General features: G+C 39.0%; 3 protein-coding genes across 4 annotated transcripts; 1 reads left to right on the forward strand and 2 right to left on the reverse strand.

Moving 5' to 3' along the window:
• Positions 1–609: 609 nt before the first annotated feature.
• LOC134629369 (dnaJ homolog subfamily B member 1-like) lies at positions 610–3,766 on the reverse strand. Its single transcript, XM_063476654.1, has 3 exons — positions 3,359–3,766; positions 1,585–2,183; positions 610–1,426 (listed from the first exon to the last, which is right to left on the reverse strand). The coding sequence occupies exons 1-3, from the start codon at positions 3,567–3,569 to the stop codon at positions 1,193–1,195; spliced, it is 1,044 nt and encodes a 347-aa protein (XP_063332724.1). The 5' UTR covers positions 3,570–3,766; the 3' UTR covers positions 610–1,192.
• Positions 3,767–6,713: 2,947 nt separating this feature from the next.
• tecrb (trans-2,3-enoyl-CoA reductase b) lies at positions 6,714–20,812 on the forward strand. 2 transcript variants are annotated; one of them, XM_063476656.1, is made up of 12 exons: positions 6,714–6,954; positions 11,260–11,310; positions 16,526–16,577; positions 16,696–16,740; positions 16,852–16,955; positions 17,331–17,446; positions 18,115–18,220; positions 18,384–18,456; positions 18,568–18,611; positions 18,703–18,760; positions 19,233–19,321; positions 20,103–20,812. In XM_063476656.1, the coding sequence occupies exons 1-12, from the start codon at positions 6,940–6,942 to the stop codon at positions 20,274–20,276; spliced, it is 927 nt and encodes a 308-aa protein (XP_063332726.1). In that variant the 5' UTR covers positions 6,714–6,939; the 3' UTR covers positions 20,277–20,812. The 2 variants fall into 2 exon arrangements, with proteins under 2 accessions (XP_063332726.1, XP_063332725.1); XM_063476655.1 differs by lacking the exon at positions 6,714–6,954 and having other exon boundaries at positions 10,967–11,310.
• Positions 20,813–20,922: 110 nt separating this feature from the next.
• On the reverse strand, positions 20,923–24,879 carry LOC134629371 (NADH dehydrogenase [ubiquinone] 1 beta subcomplex subunit 7-like). The gene is made up of 3 exons (XM_063476657.1): positions 24,619–24,879; positions 21,988–22,156; positions 20,923–21,085 (listed from the first exon to the last, which is right to left on the reverse strand). The coding sequence occupies exons 1-3, from the start codon at positions 24,728–24,730 to the stop codon at positions 20,998–21,000; spliced, it is 369 nt and encodes a 122-aa protein (XP_063332727.1). The 5' UTR covers positions 24,731–24,879; the 3' UTR covers positions 20,923–20,997.
• Between the last annotated feature and the right edge of the window lie 500 nt (positions 24,880–25,379).

Raw genomic sequence — 25,379 nt, forward strand, 5'->3', positions numbered from 1 at the left:
AATCACATGAGCCTATCCCAGTCGAGTTGGGAACCACAATGGTGTAAACAAAGCTTTGGGTTCTTGACATCAGCTGTAGACTTGATTTCCATCCTAGTATTACAAAAAAAAAACATCTTAAAATGATTAAGATGAAAAAAAAAATGTGCTAGGTTTTCTCTGGATTCAGATTAATAGTGGCTTTCAAAACTTTTATCAATATTTTTTAGACCTCATATTTAGTTCCAGTTCAGTATCTGAAGTTCAATGAGATTAAATTATAGAATTAAGTATGTGTATTTATAGTGGCAGCAGACAAGACTTTGAATTTTAAACCTTGTTAGTCAAAAGTGACATCGCACTTAGTGAATGTAGGAGACTCGGACAGTTCCCCTCAGTGTCCCTTTCATCTCTGTCGAATAGCAGACATTCACCAGAGGAAGAAAATCATGAGGTAAAATTTGCCCTTATTGAATTTTAAATTTTCCTTCCATTACATGGAAACAGTATCACTTTTGACAGACCTTAATTTGAAATACTCACAGAGCAATAAAAAAAGCAAAAAAAAAAAAAAAAGCAAAAAAAAAACAGCAAGACTACTCTCTTTAACATTAAACAATTTTAATGTCTTTATTGTCCAAAGATAGCGCAACACTTGTGATTTAAATGTCACTCCTTACAGCATCAACTGCAACACCACTCATTCAAACACACATAAAATCTCTTGATGTCAAGAAGCAAGTCTCTCAGAAAACCAAACTTTTTATCCATCATTAGAAACGTTATAGGACCTCTATACTATGTAAACATTGCAATGCAAACGTTCCTGCTGCAATTTCTTACAAAAAAATAAAAATAAAAACTTCTCAATGAGACTTTTAGAATGAACAAGAGCTCCCGCAGAATAGTGCACATGAATTTTATATATTATACACTCAGTGTCATCAAAATATAATATTCAGTAAATCAAACACCACACAGTATTGGTCATATATTTACATTCTAGTCTGTGAATTGCTTCACCCATTCAGGTAAGCGTGTTCCAAAGGTGGTTCTGACACTACAGATGATCAAGTAGACCAAGGATGATCTGACACATCAGTTTGTCCTATATTGGCTGGAGTGAGTTTAACCGCCACGAGTAACCACGTGAGTTTTGAAAAAAAATTATATTGGCAGCTTTGTTTAAGTTTTGTTGGTATGATTGTCTTTTTTAAGATCGAGGAAGGACCTGAGCAATTGTGTCCCGCGCGCTCTGAGTGAGTCGCTCTGGGAACCTGACCTCATACCCTACTATTAGGTCTCCCCGACGATCAGGTCGTTTGGGATAAGGTAGCCCTTCTCCACTAATTCGTCGCTTCATCCCCGGATGCACAATATCTGTTGATGACACAGTGACTGTTCTGCCATCTAGTGTGGGTGCATTGACTGTACAGCCACACAAAGCCTGGTGGATCAGAAGATAAGATAGAGAAGAAAAACATTAGGATTTCCAGTTAACTTCATATGTCATTTAGTTAACATTTAAATTGATTTAAAAAAAAAAAAAAAAAAAAAAAAAAGATTGAAAAAGTATTTTTAAAGTTATATGTACTCTTAACTTACATCTCTGAGTGAGATCTTGGCGGTGTAAATGATGTCAGAGCCGTCACGTTTGAACACTGGATGTGGCTTGTCTTTCAACACAAATACAATGTCAGCTGCAATGTTTGTAGGAGTCTCGTCTCCCTCTTTAGGAAACGTAATTTTAGTGCCCTCTTTCCAGCCTTTCTTTATTTGCACCTCTAGGATTTTCTCTTCTTTCCTTAATGTTCGGCCATCAGGGTTCAGCCTTTTCCGAGAGATTTTCATTTTTTTGGTGCAACCTGACAACACTTCCTCCAAGGTCACCCGGAGATCGTGAACTACAGGAGGATCCTGCTGCTTCTTTACCACACTAGTGTGACCGCCCATACCAGAGCTGAAGGAGCGAGGGAACCCACCCATTCCCCCCATTCCGCTGCCACCCATCCCAAAGCGGGCAAATGGGTCATCAGTGTCCATTTCCTCATCCATGCCTCCATTCCGCCCGCCAAAGAACTGTTCAAATGGGTTACGTCCACCGAAGAACTCTGCAAAGATGGCATGGGGGTCGCCCTGGAAGGTGTAGCTGAAGGTGCCAGGACCACCACCACCACCACCAGTAGGGCCTCCGCCTTTCAGTCCTGGAAGCGTAGTAGAAACAATCAGATTAAAAGGATTCAGTTTGGGTTTGGCACACTGCAGTAAGTTTGTTTTTTGGTTTTTTTATTCTTGTAAGAAACAGTTGTTAGTCATCATTATCTTACTTTTGTGCAACTTATTTAATGCAAATTACTAATTTTAGATTTTTATTAGTAATGATTTTAAAATATCCCATACACTAATGAGGTTCACGTGAATGCTGGCATAACGAGAATTTTATTATACCATATTTTTTCGTTTAAACAATAGTATGAACGAAGTTATTTTGTGTTTTGATTTTGCAAACACCCTTTAAAGTACAAAAGCAGATGTTAAACTAGCATAACACTAAAATCAGCCAGGAAACAGGGCTAAAACACATTTGTCATGTTAGAATTAATACCCCCCCTCCCCCCCAAAAAAGTGGCAGAAACCACTGCTGTATAACCAAAGTTATACAGCAGCTGCTGTTTAACTGTGTGCCAAAATATTACTTGTCAGCATCCTTATTTGGAAATGCTCTCAGTCCAGAAGGTACCAAGAAGAATGTGAAGAAATACAACATGAATGCTTGTGTAATGCTGTGATCCCTGGGGATAACTGAGGTTTCCACTGCATGAGTGCACTGGATAGGTGATTTTTCACAATTTTACCAGGTTTTACTAGGAGTAACTTAAGTATTCCATGAGAGTAGCTGGGATATGTCCAGTTGGGTGCATGGGGTGGCACTTTGGCTTGTTGTAATGTTAAAACATCTGTGCTAATACTTAAGTAGAAGCTTCCACCATTTCAGGTTTTCGTGAACTAAAAATATCAACACCGAGGTTAGCTAGTCATCGTTAGGGCCTAAAAGCCGAGCCCCCCGCCCCTTTCCTGTCCCGTCAGATGCAGAACCCTCCACCTTCTCTCCGTACTTCATCAAGTTCTTGCAAAAACATGCAATGCGAGTTTTGCCGTCAGCAGACCAGCTCTCCTGTCCTGGCTCAGAGCCACTGACTGAAGGTCGGAGGACAGGAGGAGAGCCAGGACAGCGCCATGACACACAGGATTATCCCAGTTTAGTCTACACATGTTCAGAACTGTTGTTTCCACCCAGCCTTGTTGACAGCTCGTAGCTCCAACTGTCTTAAATGTTATTTTGACGGTGCCACAATATTGTATGATTTAGAAAACTTACCTTCTTCGCCAAAACGGTCGTATATATCTTTTTTCTTAGGGTCGCTCAAAACGTCGTAAGCTTCAGCAATCTCCTTGAATTTCTCCTCGGCTCCCGGTGACTTGTTTTTGTCAGGATGATAACGCAGAGCCTGCTTACGATAAGCTTTCTTGATGTCGTCCTCCGATGCTCCTTTCTTAATCCCCAAAATCTCATAGTAGTCTTTACCCATTTCGACCAACCAGTGGTCTAACCTGTTGTAGCTGTTGGTAAATTGCTGGTGATGAACTTCTGCCGCACGTCCTCAGTCCTGTCTCAACTCGGTCCGCTCAGCCCCGCATATTTTCTTTATAAACAGTGTGGAAACTTCCAGAGTTTTCCATAACCAGCCTGAACAATCTCCTCGGTGACGCTGCGGCAGGGACACGCCCAGCGGGACGTCACGCCATGATGCCTTCATGTGCTGTCGGACATATTTCTTAACCTACGTTTCATGCCTGATCCAAGAGTGTCAAACATATTTTAGTTCACGGGCCACACACAGCCCAATTTGCTTTCAAAAGGGCCAGATCAGTACTCCAGTAAGTACTCCAGAACAACCTACTCAAAACATTTTCTGCTAATTAAGCAGAATTTGTTTTTATTAAAAATTATATTAATGACATATAAAGTCCCATATGGTCAGACTCGTGTATGTATATGTATGTATGCTTTATAATACCAAATGGCCTCTCAGATCATCTGATCAGGGTCTTTTTCAACAATCTTATTTTAAAACCAGAGGTGATCACTCATTTGAGGTTGGAGTGCCAAAACTTTGGAGAAGCCTTCCTCACCCTGTCAGGGCAACTGAATCAGTGGTCTGTTTCAAGGCACTGCTGAAAACCCTTTTTTATAGGTCAGCCTTTTCTGAATCCTTGTCCTATTATTTTTGGCCATAGTTTACATCTGATGTGTGCATTCAAGTGTGTATGTTAGAATTGGAACATAAGAAGGTCTATTTGACTTTGTGTCTGTATGCTTGAACATATACACTTACCTTTAATATGGAGTTTTGTTCTTTTTTACAAACTGTGTGTTTCAGAAAGCACTGTACAAATAAATAAATTACTTAAAAGCATAAAATCTTTATATGTAGAGTATTTGTAAGTAAAGGGCATAGTACTTTATGTCCATACATTTTTGCTCTTGTGTAGCAATGCTGGAAATACGTAACTAAAATACCATTTCATTGAAAAACTTTATTTCAGGGCTTTTCTTCAATTTTCACACCCCAGATTCTGCAAAGCCATGACTAAGTTGTTTCTGGTATGTTTGACAGCCCTCGCTGTCTTGATAAACATAACTTTAGGTTTATTTTGATGCAAAACAAGATCACAAGACTACTCTTGATTATTCCAAAATATTTCAAACATTAGAAAAAATCCATTCCTACATGTCCCCTGGGATTATTGGCTTGGCACACCAAATGCAATCTGAAGCTGAGTGAACTGCTGGCAGGAATTTACACGCTTGGGTGCGGCCCAGATTTAAGACAAATAAATTCACTGCTTACTGACTGGCAGAGTGGTGAACAGGAAGATGTAACAATAACACTGTGCCATCAGGAGGGATCAGCCTTTTTTAGACCTGTTACCTCAATCAGAGGAAAGCAGACAAGAAACATGTGAAAGAGATACAGTAACTGCCATGTTTGATGGGATTAAACTGCATAACTTGGCTGTATTCTACCATGTAGCCGCATCTGGAAGCCCACTTTTTCATCTCTTTAAACTGCATTTTTTTAAAATCTCTGTTTTACACAAACTGATTTAAATGTTGAAGCTAGATAATACATAAATGTAATGATTTGTTGCCACTGCTAAGACCACCTTTTCATTATTATAATTATAATTATTATTATTATTATTAATCACCTATTTTAAAAAAGGATCCAAGCTAAATCTGACTTAAGTACAAAACACACAATAGCATCAACAAACTCAAGTTTTATTATTTACTCAATAGAAATCTACCATATTGAGTGAACATTTTTGTCTATCAGTGGGTAACCAACCCACAGTTTGAGAACCTCTGCCTTAGAGGAAAGGTTCACTACAAATTAATACAGACACCATCATCAAAACACCAAATGCTGTGATATTCCTTGGTAAAACGGGCCTCCATCTCTCTTGAGTTTCAGAGACTTTAATATAACGATGCATTGGAGCAACAGCGGAGTTTATGGTAACATAGCCCCTCATTACCATACTATATATATAATTCACTATGTTTTATTAAAAAGTGACTAAATCTTTTTTTTTTTTATTACAAGACTCCTGTCTGCACTCTGTGGGTTTCCTCAGTTTCATTCGCTGTTGTGCAAGACAGCACTGGGTTGTATAAAAGTAATATATTCCGATTTGTAAGATAAACTTCTTCGTCATGTGAAGGAAAACCTGTTTTCCAGGCGAGTGCTGCTGCCAGTACAAACTGAAAGGGTGGTAACAGAAAGACCCACCCAAATCAATGTAGCAGTCTCCTTTTTTTTTTCTCATAGGACGAGAGGCAGGGTACACCCTGAACAGGTCGCCAGTCTATTGTAAGATTAACAACACACCAGACTGAGTAGAGAGAGACAACCATTCACACTCATAGATTTGGCTAGTTTAGAATCACCAGTTAACCTAATCCTAAACCTTTTTTTTTGGGGGGGGGGGGGGTTGCTGTAATTCCCTTTGCTTATTACCAACCCACAGCATCATCCATGTTGAGCAGCATGCAGAAGAATTTTGGAGGCTTGCACAGAAGCACTTTTACACCTATTGAAAACAACTAGGTAAATAGGTATAGGTAAACATAAGTTACATAGGTAAATAATGTGTATTTACCTATGGACAGTGGCAAACTGACACAATCGCACTACCATACGTTAAGCACAAATCCCAACTGCATGTTGCTCGACTTGGAGGATGCTGTCCATTGGTCAAATGTTGAGTGGTTGAAAAGTGATTCTGAAAGAGGAAATGGAGTGACAAAAGAGTCCACCAGTAATGTGACAAACAAAAAAATACAGAGACACTAATGCATTAAATTTGAGACATTGAAGTGACACATGACAGGTAATTTAAAAAATCAAACTTTATTAATACAACACTTAATTTACAAGGATAAGATGACCCATTAACTAGATTAGATGACCCAAAGACTAAGCAAACATCATTTGAACTACATCATTTAAGATGTAGTTCCAGTCAAAAAAATATCCAAAGTAAAAGCAATTAAACATAAAAAGTACAAGATAATTGAGAACGGGTGACTGCAGGGAAAACCCGTTTTCTACAATCTCTTGTTCACTTGAGAGAGCTGCCCTTTAGACTACAAAAAATCCAACAATATCGGCGTAGACGCGACCGCTCCCAATGCGCAAGTCCCATTGGCTACATCCCTGATAAGCCGGGTGTGTACGCGCAATTGATGCGGGAGCTGATTGGCTGCAGCGCGATCGCAGTGCTGACCTATGGTGCACGGCTCTGTGCCTCAGCAGTTGTGTATTACTTCGCTGATTGGACGCTCTCCTGTCACTCATCTGGGATACTAAGGAAGGGGTGCAAACTGCCAAGATGAAGCACTACGAGGTAAGTAGTATCTATGAAACTTTACCCGTCAGTGGGGCTACAAATGAATTAATTAAATAATCCCACAAGTTCCCAGACGATTCTCCAAATCAGCGAAAAGAGGTTCAAATTTAAAGCTTTAAACGTGAGCAGTGAAAATAGCACGCTGCTGCATCGCCGCCTCTCATATACTGTGCCCTATATGAACGAGGTGCTGTGGCCTGTTGTCGTTAAAGTCGCGGTTTAATTGGCAAATCCTATATCCGAAACACAAACAACACCCGCTGATATGATTAATTATACTTACGCTGAGCGTTTGATAAGTTCTCATTGTAAAGTGTAGGCTACTTCTCTGTTAGCTGAAGACTGATAACTGGGTGTAGGTAGGATAATGCTCGGCATCATCGCCATCTCTGGCCGGAGTGACTCATGGCGCTTCTTATCTTATTCTTACCCAATGCAGGTGAACGGTCAAGTGCACAATCTCAGCACTTCTAAATTAACCCCTGTAGTATAACTGTGGGTTAAAAAAAATAATAAAAATACATTTTAAATGAGGTGGAATGAGTGAAATTAATGAGATATTTGTATATTAAGAAGGAAAAACGTGCATAAAGGCCTCTTTACTGCTTTATCGCAAACGTGAAAAGCTTCCTGTTTCAAGCAGCCGTTTTACTTGTGCAAGCACCTTACGTTTCTCCAGATGTTAACAGTTTCATGAGCATAAAAAACCCATCAGACAGGATCTGAAGCAGTCTGACAGAAACCAACCCACCCAGTAACTGCTCTGGCTCCCCTTTCTCCAGGTGTCGCTTTTGAGACCTGTTGGCAGGATTAGAATTTAAATGAAGAAAAAAAGACCGAAAATGATTTTTTAAAATATCTAAGAACAAACTCCATTAGATTATCTCTGAAGTAAAATGCATACTTGTATGCTTTTAAATTTTATAAAACAATAAATCATTTATTAAACATTGGTTTAATTTAACAATTTCGTCTTCTTCACACTGCATCAACTTTATTTGCACTGTAAGGGCTTTTTTCCATGCTTACAATCTGTCTACAGCACGCTAGGGCATGCAGCCCTTATGTTGAGTTAATTTAAAGACATATATACATGTCATTGATTTATGACTACTTATTGTACTTCATTACATTTCTGGTGATTTCTTCTAACTCTGGCTAAAACCAGTATGGGAGGGTGCCAAACATTCCTCAGTACAGGATAAAAACTTGACTGGCCAATGGGGCATAACTATCTCTTAAGATCTCTGATCAAGCTGCCTGACTCAGCTTATCTCGTCAGTTATCACCTCCTGAACTTGTGTACAAGCCCTTTAGTTGGATTTGAAAATTCTAAACATTTTAGATGTGTACATGGAGTTACTGTGTAATAACCAGATGTATGACGGCGCCACATGGAATCAAATACACCAGGTGTTTATACTAACATTTATGACTCAGATTTTTTGGCAAAAATACCTATTAAATTGGTCAGTATTCATAAATATTAAGCATGGTTGTTCACTGACGTTTGAAGCAAAATGCATATGTTAAACTTTAATTAACATCATATCTGTGGTTCTTTGTCTCTTTTGGAAACCAAACAGCTAAACTGGATTCAGAGCGCTCTGTCATCTTGACTAACTTGACTTGAGCTAAAATCAGTCCAACACATCCTGGGTTCTGTACGATGAAGTGAATTCAACATACCCAGGCTATCTTTCTGTTATCTAGATTCACTTAGTCAGGATAAGCAGTCACATGAAGCAGAATATTAACTAGTTAATACTCAGGTTCCCCCTGCGCGTTCACACGAAAGTGGTAGCATTGGCAGACAAATTACAAACATTCACAAGTGTACGGCCATCAGAAAGGCTGATTTTTACAGATAGAACTGTAATATAAAAATATGACTCAGAATACTTTATTAATCCCTAAGGAAATTATGTGGTTCCAGTTGCTCCAAGACAATAAGAACAGTGACAGACTGAACTAAATTAAATAATACAATATATTACAAAATATAAGACATGAGTCTAAATATATACAAATAGCTCAATTACAAATATCCAGAATATTACAGAGATTAAATATATATGATTGACATTTTACTCTAGAGATCAACCAGTATAAAATAAAATATTCTGGCACATGACCTTCTCTGTAGCAGGTTAGATTCACAGCATAAGTTACTATGGCGATGTAGCCCAGTAAGAAGTGAACCACCTTTGTAGTCCTGAAAAATCAGGTTTACCCTGAAGTTAACTGGATAACACGAAATCCTAAATTCAATCTGTTCTGATGTTATTGTCCTACTTTTACATATATATGTATATATTTTAGTTAACTGCCTCCTCAGAGAGTAACCTATGAAGATAAAAATAAATTAGGCTGCAGGTGTTATAGCTCATGATTCTTCCAAAACATTAGTGTGACTTTTTGGTTTTAACAGTTTAATCTCTGTTTTAATGCATTTACACAAGATAGCACTGGAGAGCAACTTGACAGTCATCAACATGTAATGAGTATCTAGAAATGCATACAAAACCAAAATGTTTCTACTTTGATTGGTGAAAAATATTTTAAAATGATCTCTTACCTTGAATAAATAGGTTCTGTGTAGTCATTATGCAAGTCCACTTAAGCTTGGTGCTCCCTGTTTCCCACTCTCACCCCAGAGTGTATTAGCAGCACAGTCACTGCCAGAGCTTTTATATAGATAGATGAGACGGGGGGAGGTGCTCAGGCAGAGGGTATGCCTGACACAGAAACTGAGATAGGATTATTTCCCCAAAGTCTCCGCAGCATTGTCATGTGTCTGCCTCGTTTTTTTTTTCTTCCCAATCTATGTGACTACCTTTTTCAGGACAATAATAAACTAATTAAATCACTTCATTTAATCAGACAGGCTGCCTTGCAAAAATGACAAAACAATGGTCAATGCGTCATCTGAGTCTTGTTGTACATTAAATCAAAGCAGTGTGAAGGTGAACAAGTGTTCACAATTCTGACATTTAAAACTTGAATAGTAAATTATGAGCGACACTAAGTTATTTTTTATTTATTCACCTATTTTTTTAACCAGAATAACATTCAAATTTAGCCCCTGTTTAAATCTGATGTTTGGATACATGTAGTGGACATACGGGTAATTCGTTACATAAGATGGTCTGCATTTACACATCCAAATCCAAGTTCGGATCTGATCCTGCTGCCACTTGTGACTGCATGTCTTTCATTCATTTTTTGAAATTGTATCCCAAGTCTTCGTTCCTAGGTAGTGGAATGGCGAAGTTTGCCAAGGGGAACGCCCTGACTAAGCCCTCAGACTTGGGTGGGGGTATTATCACCCTGAGGTGGCAGAAATAGGCGACTGTAGTCGTATGTGACTGAGACGTTTGGCTGTTCGGTTTGGTTTCATACTGTAAAACTCCTGTAGGCTGTGATAGTGAAACCTTAAACTGGTGTCACAGTGTTTAGTGATGGAGGTGGGGGTTGAAGTTAGGAGCTGATTGAATGTCAGCATAGTATGGTTAACAGTAAGAGCGTGACATCACAAAATAGACACAGATGGGTGTGGGGTCTGTAGGGAGAGGTCGGGTTATGTGGACTTAGCAGGAGGTGTTTTATATTTAGCTGGGTAGAGGAAGACTGGGGGGGTCTAACTAGAAAGGGGTGTTGTCACTCTACCTCTCCTTCATCATCCTACTTAGCTGGGAGTTGAGAAGTGTCAGTGGTCATCAGGCGTCTGTTTTTAGAAACGAGTTATATTTCAAATGCAAGTCACTGCAGCTCTGAAAGGAAGCTACTGCTCTCAGCTCCTGAAGTTTCTTTAATGATAAACACAGGTGACAGCTGGGGAATACTGGGCATTCCTACATATGCACACACACACACACACAGGCGGCATATGTTTGTGCTGCAGGGGTCGCCTGGGAGTTAAAGTGGCACAACAGAAGTGAAGGAATGAGTGGGGTGCAGACAGGGAGGGAGGGAGAGTAAAAGAATGGCAGAGGAGGAGGAGGAGGAGGAAGAGGGAGAGACAGATTTATTTCCACAGCTGAGAGCCTCCTCTCTCTTCTCCAGCTTAGCCTGCATCTGAGATAAACATTTGAGAGGTGGAGAGTGACGAGAGAACTGAGGGGAAGACGGGAATAAACCAAGAGCAAGAGAAGAACTGTGGACATGGATGCCCTAGCATTAGAGGCCACAGGCAACAAAAGGGTGGCTAACGGGGCAGTAGTGCCGGCCCCGCTGCCGGTCCAAGCCCAGAGTAAACGCAAACCTGCCAAAAAAACTAAAAAGGCTGTTGTTTTCTTTGAGGTGGAGATTCTGGACGCCAAGACCAAGGACAAGCTCTGCTTCCTGGACAAGGTAAGACGTCAGTCCTCTTTTTTTACACATTTGTGGAACCTTTTTTTTCTTAAGTATTTATGCAACTTTAATTTTACTTTCACACCTAACTTACTTTGATACCTGATCTTTTTAAAAACTGCTTGTGCACATGTAATCATTGCTTCTCTGCTCAGTCCAGTAGATCCAATATTTCTCTCCTTATACTTCAGTAGAATGGTCTTTTTATGTAAGTCAGGTGTTTTCTAGAACATCGAAAAGCTGCTATAGCTATAGTCCCCACTGTCTGTCAGTGGGTGTGCACAGCCTTTGAGTGCTGCTGTCTGTAAATGGTGCACACACTGAAGTGCCTTTCATACATACAGCACAGCACTACTGGTTTTATTTATCTGGATATGGTAGAGGTTATTGACGCACATACAAGAAGACATGTACAAAATAAGAGTAACAACTGCAGCCTAATGCAGTCTTGTGTTACATCTGTAGCCTGTATTTCTTCCCACATTTATTATTTTGGAGGGGTCGGACAGATGGTTCACTTAAAGCACTGGGCATTACAATATAAATGCAGTCACAGTTGTGCATGGCCTCAGACATGCATGTGCTTATGTGCAGTGAAATATTTTGATAATGTATGATTAAATATTGCTAGACACTTTCAAGGCATTCCCATGTTGCACTATGACACTTTATAAAATATGACCAGAAACACACTTGAGTGGTTGCCTGGTGATTGTGAACAATCACAAGTAGGTGTGACGAACAGCTGGTTGCTCAGAAGTTCAACATGCAACACACTCAACGTTTGGGCAAGCACTTTTGAGGTTACAGGACACCTGGTGGGAGGCATCCTGTCTCCATACAGTCACAGCCCAACTCAGACTAACTGCTGTTTGTTTTGCATATTGGCAATGGATTGCAAGTAGCCGTGCAATTTCTAGACACAGACAGATTTTCAGCATGTTACAATCATTCGGAATCAGTCTGAGTCGATGACCGTAACTCATCTGCAACTCACCGCTTTGCAGCGAGAGACTTGATTCAACTGGTTGCCAACTGGTTGTATTCTGGTTATTCTGGGTCCTGCAGCAACAATTTCACTATCTGTTGAGGAATTTCTGTTTCAAATCTATGTGCTTCTGGCTGGATTCTGGCTGAAGGTAGCTAATATGATTATCAATGTATGCAGACAGCAACACATTGCAATCTTTGCTACTTTATCACGAACAGATTGTGTATAATTGCCAACACGAGTCCTTTCAATAGCAGACTAAATCGATCTTTTTGCTATTTTTTGCTATCTATGCACACATAAGAAACTTTAAAGAAGGCTACAAACTGTGGGTGTTCACAGACCTGGAGTCAGTTTTGCACACGTTGCAGTAATTTTGGTGGAGCTGTTGTCTCTAACCACTGTTTTCCACAGTGTGACTGCAGCATAAGAGCAAAAGAATGATTTCTACTATAGAAATACACCTTAAATTGAGCAGCCACTACAGTATTGCAGCACATATGTAGTTTTTCAGATTTACTCCTTGTTTGTCACTGTCTGGTCAGTGGTATTAATCATGACAATTATATTGATCTTATATATAAAGTGTGTGTATATGTATGAGATTCAGGTTTGGCCCTATTTAACCACTCCTACAGTCTTTGAAAAATGTAAATATTTCTGCTTTTGTGCTGTTTATTCCAAAATGTGATTGAACCTGTTTGAAGATACACAAGATATTAAGACAAAAAATAGGAACAATAGTCTGTTGATTGCATCAGTTTAACTCTAACAGCTTTAGTAGCTATAAAATCCATCACAACAGAAGCAGAATTAGTACAAGATTGCTTTAGACTTGACATTCATTGACATTTAACATCAGTTTTAAAATTCTTTTTAATTTTGAAGTGTGCCCTGTTTCACTGCTGCAATACAACAAACCATTTACACCACTGTTACATTTGACCAATGTGTTGACTGATGGACTTCAGTTGTGTTTACAGTTGGGACTAAGTGGGTATCAGCACTGCATTAGCCATATTTACTTTGAAAGGATGTTTAAGCCAACTTTATCAGGCATATTTACAGTTATTTCTACTCCCCCTGTGCTTATGTTATTGTAATGTTTGACAGATTTAAATTGTTAGTGTTCAGCCTGCAGGTTATTGCTCTTGCATTAGAACTGTTTAGTGTATTGTTGTTGTGAGTCCGGTGAGTGTAGAGTTGCATTAGACGAATTCACGGTGTGATCAGCCACGGCAGACTCGGCTTATTAAAAGCTACTCCTCAGGACCGCAAAGTATAAGGTTGTATCCTTATTGGATTATGCTCTGTTGTCAGCTTAGCAGAGTTTCTATGGTGATAACATCATCAATCTTATCACCTCTTTGGAGGCAGCTTGACAGATGTGACAGATATAGATTTGGATCTGGACAGAAAGCCCTTTGGGAGAGAGGTTTGGTCCTCCAAAGTAGGCTAATGGAGCTAAACTGACAAGCTGTGTGACACATTTAAATAAAAATCAAGTTCTGTATTATGTCTGGCTCGGTGTGTGTATATGACTGACTGACTTCATACTAAATGAGGCCTGCAGAAAGAGTGGGAGTTCAGAGAGGTGGTTGATCCATCTAATTCAACCATAGTGATGTCATCCTGCTGAAAATGGCATGTGGTCTTCAGGGGGACATGAACAGAAGCCAAGTCAATTACAGCAGCAGACCTGCTCAGTCTACTACTGATTTGTCACACGATCTTTGAAAGCCAAGACGAGGGAGCGACACTTCAACAGGCAGATGATGACAGAATGTAAAGCAGTATCTCCTTACACTCCTTGTGAGCACTGAAATAAGCAATCAGCAAGACAATGCAAGTTTGATTTAAAGCTTAAAAAATAGTTCCCATCCTTGCTTAAGGACAATTGCAGAGATGGCTTACCATTGCTAAACTGTCTACACTGAAAAGTGCTGGCCTGGCTAAGAAATTGTAATGGCATTTTAGTCTTAACTTAGTGTAGTGGTTCTCACAATCACCCAATGTGCAAAAAAGGTCCCTGGTTCCCAGATGGAAAGAAACGCAGGTTCATCGAGGGTTGTGTTATTGATACTCACAGCTTGCAAACAGCAGCATTTTAGCAAGTTAAAGTAAATGAAAGACATTTTCCTTTTGTTATGAGCTACTGCTGTTTATGAGACCGTACCTAATTCAAAGAGCAAGTCTACTGAAAAAGGTGCCCGCAGCAGCGTTATAGTACAATAGAAGTGACCCAGCAGTACATCCAGTGACATATTATAAACCAAATGTAAGCACAAATTTAGCTTGGGTAGTGTTTTCCCTGGAAATTTTAAGTTGAAGTATAAAACAACTGTCTTTAAATTAACTTAACCTTATCGTGGTTTAAAATATTGTCAAATAGTAAAACACAAAAAATATTTTGTACCAAGAAGTTGAAGCTTGGGTTGGGCTGCTTAAAACCTTCATTTTCAATCTGCTTGCTCTTCCTGTCATATTCAGCGCAGTTAGCGAGTGCTCCAGCAATTCTTGGGGTCATTTGTTTACATTAAGGTCACTGACCACCAGTTGCTGCCATCTCCTCCTCCATAGCCTGGTTGTACTTGATGGTGTTTTCACCTTAACTGGTGAGAGAAGTTTGTTGTTTCCATCTTCAGCAGAAACAGTTTTCTTGTATGTTTTATTTGTTAGAGGAGGTTGAAGTACCTCCCTTTTAAGGTAAATAAATCAGAGGCTGACGCACAGCTCTCGCTGTCAGACTTGCCCGGGCTTGTCTCAGTTTTATGGGCACTAGTAAGTGGAACAGGATCAGAATCAAATACTTAATCCCCAAGGAAAATATGTTGTTACAGTTGCTCTAAGACAATAAGAACAGTAACAGACTGAACTAAATTAAATAAGACAATATATTATAAAGTTACAAAATGTAAGAAATAGCTCTAATATTTACAAATAGCTCAATTATAGATATCCAGAATATCAAATGTATGGCGTTGTTGGAATAACAATATCATATGACACTTTTGTCATGTAGAAATGTATACAGTGGCCCCTCGTTTATCACCTGAGTTACTTTCTAAAAATAACCCGCGATAAGTGAAATCCGCGAAGTAGCCAACTTTATTTTTTACAGTTATTATAGATGTTTTAAGGCTGTAAAACCCCTCACTATACACTTTTCTCAGACAGGCATGAACATTGTCACACTTTTCTCTCTTGTTTAAACACTCTGAAAGTTCAAACCTTTGTATTATAGAATGAAACCAAAGGCACCTGACGGTGCAAAACGTTTCGTGGATATTGTTGTGTTTGTTAGGGAGAAAACTTACATACAGTACAGCAGTTCAGAGTCACACTGCTAGCGATCGAAGATTTATGTAAATTTAACAAGGTGAATGCATTCTATACTGTGCAGGAGACACAGCACGAGATTGGCTGTAGACCATTGTCAATCAATCAGGGTGGAGAACACAATGCGCAAAAAAAGAAAGAAAGAAAAACAGGCATAATTGCACTAAAAAAATCCACGAGGCCGCGAAAGGTGAACCGCGTTATAGGGAGGGACCACTGTATCTGTGCCAGATTTTATAATGGCACTATGCTTGGAGTCAGATGACACAAAGATGTTAAATTCATTTCTGCCTAATTGTACATTGCTCCAAATAAATCATATCACAGATAACATTAGAAGTTAGTATGTGCCTTAAGATTAGCAGAACTCACCACATTGTCAACCTGCTAAAAGCAGCCTGCTTTTTTAAGACTGTAGTTTTGTTTTGGTTGTTCATTTTGTTTGAATGCATGCCTCCTTAGCTTAAACAGATAAAACCACTTGTTCAAATAATTGTGACAGTGATTATTACTTTAAACAACAAGATTCAAGCTAATTCCCCAGGGTTTCACTGTTTGTTGTCTCGTAACAACTGTTCATGTCCATATTTACCTTTGTGCGCTCTTCGTGTTTCTGTTTCGTCGTCATTCCTTTTTTATATTGGGGGGTTGTTGAGCCATTGCTGGCAGCCTGGCATGAGGTTGTGTACTTTGGCTGTGTGTCTCTGTGCCAAGTTTCTTTGAAACCCTAATACCAGCTGTTAAATAGCTCACATCCATGGGGTGTGCGCACACAGTCAAAGCTAAATTTACCCCTAATCACCATCATGAATGGAAAACAGGGTTATTATCTGTTCCTTTGTGTGTACACGTCCCTGCACTTATTTATTGTGATGTTATTTGTAGGTTGAGCCAAATGCCACCATCGGGGAGATCAAGTCTATGTTCCACAAAAGCCGTGAGTGCCATCTGTCTGCAGCCTCATAAATCTAAGTCAAGATCAAGGAAATCTTCTAACGTAGCCTAGATAAATACTTCAAAACAGTCTTAAGAAGATCTGTTTTTGTTTGTTTCAGATCCTCAGTGGTACCCAGCCCGACAGTCCATTCGCCTCGACCCCAGTAGGTCCACTTAAATCCATGTTCTCCTTCTGACTTTAAATCATTTATTTTTATAATTTATTTATTTCAAATACATTTTAAATCTCATATTAAGTAACGTGTGTTTTTCAGAGGGGAAGTCTCTGAAGGACGAGGACGTTCTGCAGCATCTTCCTGTAGGGACTACAGCCACCTTCTATTTCAGAGACCTGGGAGCTCAGATCAGCTGGGTCACAGTGAGTACAACACAAAGACAGCTCCAAAGACAGGAACATATTGTGCTGCCATGAACGGGTCCAACAGCCCTGTCAAGCCCAGATACATCAGTGCAAGTGGGATCAAGCAGAGCTATATAGAGTTTTCCCTGTGTGTATAAATTGAGTGTGTGTTTGTGAGTCAGACGTTTAGACCCAACTTTGAGGTTAATTTGCTGCACAGAAGTCCACTTTGACAGTGAAGGTTGTTTTGACTGTGCAGGGAGATGCAGGACAAGCAGATGGGAAATAATTTATGACCAAGGTTAAAATGACTGAGAGTATATGTTCATTGTTTGAGTCTCCAAAGTTCTGAATAATCTGTTCTACTTTCTTGTTCGTTTGGTTTTTTTTCAGGTTTTCCTAACAGAGTACACCGGTCCACTGGTCATCTATCTGTTGTTCTACTTCAGGGTTCCCTTCATCTACCCACCCAAATATGACTTTACCACCAGTAAACACTGGGTTGTACAGTGAGTGTCTCAAACACACTTTCAGAACACTTAGGTAGTCAAACAGAGCCTGCTTGTCCTCTTTTGTGACCATCTCAGCAGCTCAAATAGAAGATTGATAACACTCTTGTGCCTGTCATCTAAATATAAAGCTTTAGCTGTAGTAAACAACATTGTAAGCTTAGTGTTGTAAACACTTCTGATGAGTTTTATCCCTAATTGTATATCAAATACAAACACTGATAAGCGGACATTAAAGTATTTGCCTTATTTTAGCTCAGAGGTGTCAAATGTGGTCGTATAGTGTGAACATTGCACATTTAGGATCAAACTAATGACCTGCCAGAATTTTAGATGTAGACTACAAACTGTGTTCATCGGTTTATAAATGGATTTTATTAAATGTGAACTAGTCTGTAGTCTGACAAAACCCCAGAAACTTGCTGTAAGCAGTCAAAAGAAAGTTGCATTAAATAATCTAAACTAAAAGAAGCATTGCTTTGTTTGCAACTTAATGAAGGACGCCTATTTTATTTATTCATTTATTTTAAAAAGGCTGATGGGTTATTGTTGTCACCCTGCCGGGGAGGCAGCAAGGCTTAAAAAATACTAGCAGCCGCCAATATTTTCTAAGTTATTTTTAAAAAAAAAAATGTAATAAGGCTAATCAAGTGCCTATATTTTTCCAGTCTTGCCTGTATGTGTCACTCTTTCCACTACGTTAAGAGACTCCTGGAGACGCTGTTTGTCCATCGCTTCTCTCATGGAACAATGCCGTTACGCAACATCTTCAAGGTGATTTAAAAATGCATATAATTTACATTCATCCATGTTACCTTACCTCATACAAATATATGTGTCTTGAAGATCTGATTTAAATACAGTACAAGATGAAAAGTGTTTCATTTTCTGACTGAAAATGTTGGGCTGACAATGCTTCTGTCACATTCTGTTTTAGAACTGTACCTACTACTGGGGCTTTGCAGCATGGATGGCTTATTACATCAACCACCCGCTATATACACCACCCAGTGAGTATGCATGCAGCTACAATTTCTTACAATCAACGCTCACACGTGCCAGTGTGTCATTGTAACTCTTTTTTTCCCCTTTGCTGATTACATTGATTGCCTCTCTTGCAGTTTATGGGGAGCAACAGATCAGAATTGCCCTCATCATATTCTTGGTAAGAACATTTCTACGCTCAGATTTTTTAAAACACTTTTTTGTTTTGTTTTGATTTAACACGTTAGGAGTGACATGGTTTCTTTTTCCAGTTCTGTCAGATCGGCAACTTCTCCATCCACATTGCTCTTCGGAACCTTCGTCCACCAGGTAAACACACCTGTCAAATCTGTACATCAATATCTCCATACCTTTTCTTCTCTTTCTAGAAATAATATTTGAAGAGTATTACTTTAGAAAAAGTTTGTTCTGAATGTATGATTTTAATATTTCCTAATAGAAAATGACAAAAACTCAAACTACACCTATGACTATGAACAAAAAGTGACTTCCTCAAGATATTGATAAGTTATAATGAAGTATAATATGTGACATTAGACACTGAAATTTTCAGTGTAAAATAAAAACTTCATATAGAAACTTCATATAGAACCCTGTTTTCGTGTGTGTGCGCGCGCGTGCTATTTTCATAGTCCAAATCTGACTGAAAAATAAAATTGTGGTCTCTTTGCAGTCTCAGTAGTTTTAAACAAAACATTATTCTGTCAACAAATAATAAAACTAAAGATGACTGCATGGATTGAAAATATTTTGAATTTTCATTCACCCACCCTAAATCCAGGCTCTAAGACCAGGAAGATTCCTTATCCAACCAAGAACCCCTTCACCTGGATCTTTCTGCTGGTCTCCTGTCCCAACTACACCTATGAGGTAACAGGTTTAATGACTTTGGTGGCTAAAGTTTTCTGTCCACTGTAGTAACAAATGAGTTTTAAGAGGGTCATTGATGCTTTAACCATGCAGCTGAATGTAGTCTCACTTGAATATATAAATTGTAGTGTCTCACTTGTATTGAATTATGTTCAGTTTTTTAAACTATGGGGTGAGCCAGTATAGGTCTGTGCTTTAATTCAACTCGGACCCTTTTGTTGTTAACAGCTTTTTTCCTTCTTCTCAAGGGGGAGCAAGTCTGAAGGGTTCAGAACTGCTGCATTAATCAAAGAGTTTGCTGCCCTCTGGTGGCATTAGTACATCTTTATCACATAACTGGCTTTTCTCCTTGAGAGAACTATACATTGTTCATTTTTGTTCATCGGTCAGGTTATGGACCCAGGACCTTTGATGTCTTACAACAGATTTTTTGGACTTGTACTTGGATTGGTGGAGCTCTGTCTGACAATCTATAGCAGATAATCTAGTGATTGGAATCTGAAGTCTGGAAGTTAGGTCAATTACATTGGTGAAAAAAAAAAATCTGTTCGTCCCACCAGATTTTAATCTGACTGTAAAATAAATCCATTGTGTAGTTACCTCATTAATCTTTAGTGAAAAAAAAGTCATTTCCATCACATGTATATGGATTCATAAAAATCTGAAAACTCAGTGTACAGCTCACTGTTGACAGCCGTCTCTGTAGGAGTGTAGTGACAAAGGAACCAGATAAGGGGAAAAGGAAAGCTTATGTCTCACATCCTTCTCCTTCCTCCTGCAGTTGGGCTCCTGGCTTGGTTTCACCCTCATGACCCAGTGTCTGCCAGTGGCCTTCTTTACTTTGGTGGGCTTCATCCAGATGACGGTTTGGGCAAAGGGGAAGCACCGCAGCTACCTGAAGGAGTTCCGAGACTACCCTCCTCTCCGCTCGCCCATCCTGCCTTTCATCCTGTAGAGGACTAGTCAGCACTGCCTGTTTGTAGGAATCAAACCCTCCCCTTTTCCTTGCTTTAAAATCTACACCGGAACTTGGACTGGGAAAAAGGAGCCTTTTTTTTTTTTTTCCCCCAATGATGTTCAACCTTTGTTTTCCCTTCCTGTAATCTGTCCCCTTTTGTCTTGTGTGAGAATGTAAAACACTAGTATTGCTCTAAATTTTTTTTATTGAAGACAGACAAACCCTGATTGGTAAATTGAGTTTTGATGTATGTTTGCTTTCCCAGAGCAGTTTTCACCTTTAAACTAACCAGTGTATATATGACACCACAGTTCCTTTTTTTTCATCCAGTACTGTTGTTTAGGGGTTGAATTTGCACCTGGTGATATTCAGCATAGTTCTCAGTTTTTATTTCCATAAATCCAAATCTGAAACCGTGACAAAACTTAATTTGTTAATGTCTGATGTAATTTATTAAAAAAGTAAACCAACATGTGGTTGTGTCATTTCAGGTTAATTCATGACATCTACACTACTTGAAAATTACCTTTTAAAACAGTAATGATCAAATAAATCAAAATCATTTTATGGTGAAATGGTTCATCTGAATAGGCTGAGTTGTCTTTTATAACATCAGTTATTTTCAGTAATAAGATGCTGGCTGTAGAGCTTAAACAATATTGTTTAATGTGAACAGTAGCAGGTATATACAAAGAAGTAGAATCAGAGGATGAACTGATTATGCCGCTTGAGCCTGAGCCTCAATTCTCTTCTTCCTCAGCTGGAGCCTCCTCTCCCTCTCGTACTCTTTCATACGCATCACATAGCTGCAGGCAGAAACACACAAGCATCAGGGTGAAGTTTATTGATGAAATCTGGGGTTTTGTGTTGCTTTGATATTCAAAGAAGAAAGCTAGTTGCTCTGTTTATACCGAGCAGGAATTTCTGAGGCTTAAAAATTAAGTGCAAGAAACTTCAGTTTCAAATGTGAATTGATCCTCACAGACTTCCATGTTAAAATCCCCAATGTGCTCCACTTTCTGGTACAGCTAGTTCAAGAACTTTAACATTTTGGTGGGGGTCTCAAGAAATTTAACCTCCTAGGACCTGACATCCACATATGCGGACATCACATTTTGGGTTGTCTAGACCAAAATACTAAATTTTGCTCTACAAGGGCCTGATATCCACTTACGAGGACATTATACTGCCACTGTTATATTGAAACTTAAAGCAAATGTCCTCTTATGTGGATCTCATTTTTGTCAGAAACAAATCAGGTAAAAAAAAAAAAACCCAAACAAATCCGGTCATTCTTTGTTTTTACGTTCATCAGGTCCCAATCAGCCCAAATAGCAAAGAGAAATTAAAAATGCATGCCATGAAAGAGTTCGGCTCTTAGGAGGTTAAAGGAAAGCTAAATGGACCTTATGTTTTTTAGACTCCACATGACCAGATTGTTTTCTTAGACTTCATAATTACTTTAGATATGAATCATGTGTGGCTAAGATTTACTTACATCTGACAGTAATACATGCTTCCTCAATATCAATAGTTTTAAAAAAGTGAATCTACCATAAATAAACATCTACTCATAGGAGCAGACCTCAGTTTTCATTTTATATATATATATATATATATTTTTAAGTTTTATTTTTAAGTGTAATTATTATTTATTGTTTTACATTGCAGCACTAACAGCAATGTCTATAAAACTGTAAGCACTTACTCCTGGTGCTCGCAGTAGTCCCAGTCGTGTCTCTCATGCTTGCAGGCCAAGAAGTTGGGCCAGTTGTCCCTCTTGCACTTCATGAGTTTCAGGAGGTAATGGGCACAGTAGTCCCTCTGCTCCAAAGGCAACTGGGCCAAGTTCATCTGCTCCTGTGTTGCAATCATCTCTGACAAAGGGACACAAATTTTGAATCACTACCAAGTAGAGCTGGGCGATAGAACGATAACGATATGTATTGCGAAATAACTTTTTCTCGATAGGAAAATTAAACTATTGCGATAGACCTCATCTCGCTTGTCCTCTTAAAAAAAAAAAAAAAAAAAAAAAGAACAGCCAATCCAAATTAAGTAGCGCAGAGCTGAACCAATCACAGCCGCAGCGTCATGTCACGTGACTTGTTACGTACAGCACAAGTGCCAAGGCGCACATGTGTATTTGTTTTTGCAGCCGGGCTTCCCGGGTAATGAAGGAAATGAGTTTGCCGACTAGAGAAAAATCAACCGAGAGCGTGAGCGAAGGTTACCGAAGAAAAAACCGATGATGGTTCCAATTCCGGAGAGCTTGTCGAACGGAAGGGCCATAGAAGTTCCGTAGTGTGAAGGTATTTCGGCTATTTCAAGTCTGACAAAAAACAGAGTAGCGCGCACTGTAAATTGTGCTGAAAGCAAGTCTGGAAATACAATAAACCGGTGCATGCTCACTCTCTGACTTAAAGCGCTAATTTGTCATTCGGCTTTTGTCAGACTAAAGTCACTGTTAAAACTGTTTGAAAAGCTAAGTTATACAACAAGGAGAGATTGAGAATTTCCTTTTAGTTCTCAGTTTATTTGATATTGACAAAAGTTAGTCAATTTTGTCTGTTCTTCTGTAAAACAAACTAAAATTTATTTTTAGAATTAATATTTTGTTTCTAAGTGGAATTGACAATTTAGTAGTTTGTTTTGTTTGTTCTATTTTGAAACTTAAACGCTTTAGCGGCTGCCTTTTGTGTAGTTTGCAATATTTGCCTTTATTTATCTGAAACTGAAGTCTCATGTTCCTTAAGTACATCTACCCTGTTGAACTTATTATGGGAAATAAATATTTAAATCAAAACAAGCTGCAGATTATTTCACATTTTACTTGTGAGCAATGGCACATTTAAATCTTACAAATATAGTTATTTGGCTTATATCGTGATATATATCGTTATCGCCTGAAATGAAAAAAACATATCGTGATATGAAAAAAAATCTTATATCGCCCAGCTCTATTACCAAGTAAAACACCCTGATGTGCTAAATAGAATATGATATAGAAGCTTGCAATAAAAAGTAATTGGTCTGACCTTATTCTTAGTCACAATTATGGATAAACACAATATGGCTAAACTAATATCACCAAACATTTTCATGTCTTGATTGAAAATATTGAGAAAGCAGTTAAAGTGCAGTCTGAAAAAACTAAGTGAATCAGAAAAGTAGCTGCTTCTGACACTTTTCAAACCATTGCTTGCACAAAATGGTTTGATTTTCTCAAAGTTTCTGGGGTGATTTAACTTTACAGCCTTTTCAATATCACACAAAAACATGCCAGCTGGGTCGAGGTCAGAACTGTTTTTCAAACAGGAAATTCATTCTTATTCTCTACCCTTTCCCCTCACCCCCCCATCTGGCGATTGGAGACAGAAGTTCCTCCAAGGACCTGGTTCTGCTGGAAGTCTCTTCCTAGTAAAAATGAGTTCTTTTTCCCACCGTCGCTAAGTGTTTGCCAAAAGTGGCCTGCTGGATAATTGGGGTTCTCTTTAATGTACAGATTCTTTACGCTGCATTAAAAAGTTCCTTAAAATGATTGTTGTTGCTATATGAATATGTAACTCTGCTAAATATAGTATCCTGGGAAAAGTCATTTTTTCCGACCAAGGATCTCTCTGTGTATTTTAGATAGCTTTGCCTCATCTCCCCAAAGTAGTATTGAGGAGCTTCCTAGAGGACTTCTGCAATGTTGCACTGGCTTCTGTCACTTTTATTACAGTGGATACATAAATATAGGTTAAGCAAGTCAGAGGTAGGCATTTTGAAGTTGCTTTTGGGACGCCCATTCACCATGAGAATCGAGAATTTCCTCCATTTCTAGACAGGATGTCTAATTGTAGTTTGATTAACACTCAGGTCTTCTGTAAACTGTTGCGAAAGAGATAATGCTCAAACTAAACTCTTGAGAAGAGTAGACTTTATCAGTATAATTTATCAGTACTTTGTTTGTGTACTTTTGTACATGTGACTCCAAGTATCTTGGCAGAGAGGTCCATAGAAAGTTTCTAGCCTAATCTGAACTGTGAGTGATTAAACCAGTTGTGCAATGCAACCATGAAAATACAACTTTTTCTGTGATAGAAACTTAGTTTGATGGCGGAGATAAGAATCCCCTTTATGAGTAATCTGTGCCGAAATCCTGGTACAGCTCATGACAAACTAACAAACCCAGTTAGCTGGTAAGCTAACCAACACATTACCGCAAAGCTAACGTAAGCTAACACTTGACAGGCCAAACTAGCTGCTAATAAATCAATTCCAGTCTCAATTAATAAAAATAAGTAAATATATAATGCAGCTGTAAAAGAGGCCGAGCTGCTAGCTGCAGACCAACCTCTCTCCTTCCTTTCTGCAAAGCCGAATTGCGGGTCGAACTCGAATTTCTTCGCCGGGTCGGGTTCGGTGTCCGTCTCGGTGACATACCTTCTGACCAGGTGGGCTCCCATGACACCGACTAAACGTACACTGTTGAAATCAACAAATTCTGGTCGCTTTTCTTTGGCGCTAACGAAATCTTTACAGAATTACTCTGCTATCTGCCATTCGGTCACCTCCACAAGCCTCCTGCTACCACTTCCGGCTGTCACCGGAAAAAAACAGCCGAGCCGAGCCAGTCGGGAAACAAGATAAATGAGAAAGGTTCCGCTTGTTACCCCGTCACTGCACTCACATTCACCTTTCTCGTTGTATTTGTAAACTGTTGTTTCTACATATAATTCACTACTACTGATGAGTTTCTCATTTGAATCTCACAACTCATCAAAACAGTTTGTGCTTTTGTCAATCAGAACTGCAGAGTTGTCACTTACCTAAATGCTGTCCAGCATTGCACTGGTGCCTTCAATGAAATCTTTTTGTTTTGTTTTTTAGATATGGATTTCTCTTCGCTTTGGAGACGGTGGCAATGACAATAAGATAAGACGCAGAGCTAAAGATCTTAGATTGCCACTGGGAGTGACCAGGAGGGATGGCTCAGCTTTAGAGACAAAGCTGAAATTGTTTGGACATGTGGAGTTCAGGGTTAGTCTATACATTGAACAAAGGATGTTGAAGATGGAGCTGGCAGGCAGAAAGAAAAGGGGAAGACACCAGAAA

Source organism: Pelmatolapia mariae, linkage group LG6, assembly GCF_036321145.2.
Source record: "Pelmatolapia mariae isolate MD_Pm_ZW linkage group LG6, Pm_UMD_F_2, whole genome shotgun sequence".
Lineage (NCBI taxonomy): Eukaryota > Metazoa > Chordata > Actinopteri > Cichliformes > Cichlidae > Pelmatolapia > Pelmatolapia mariae.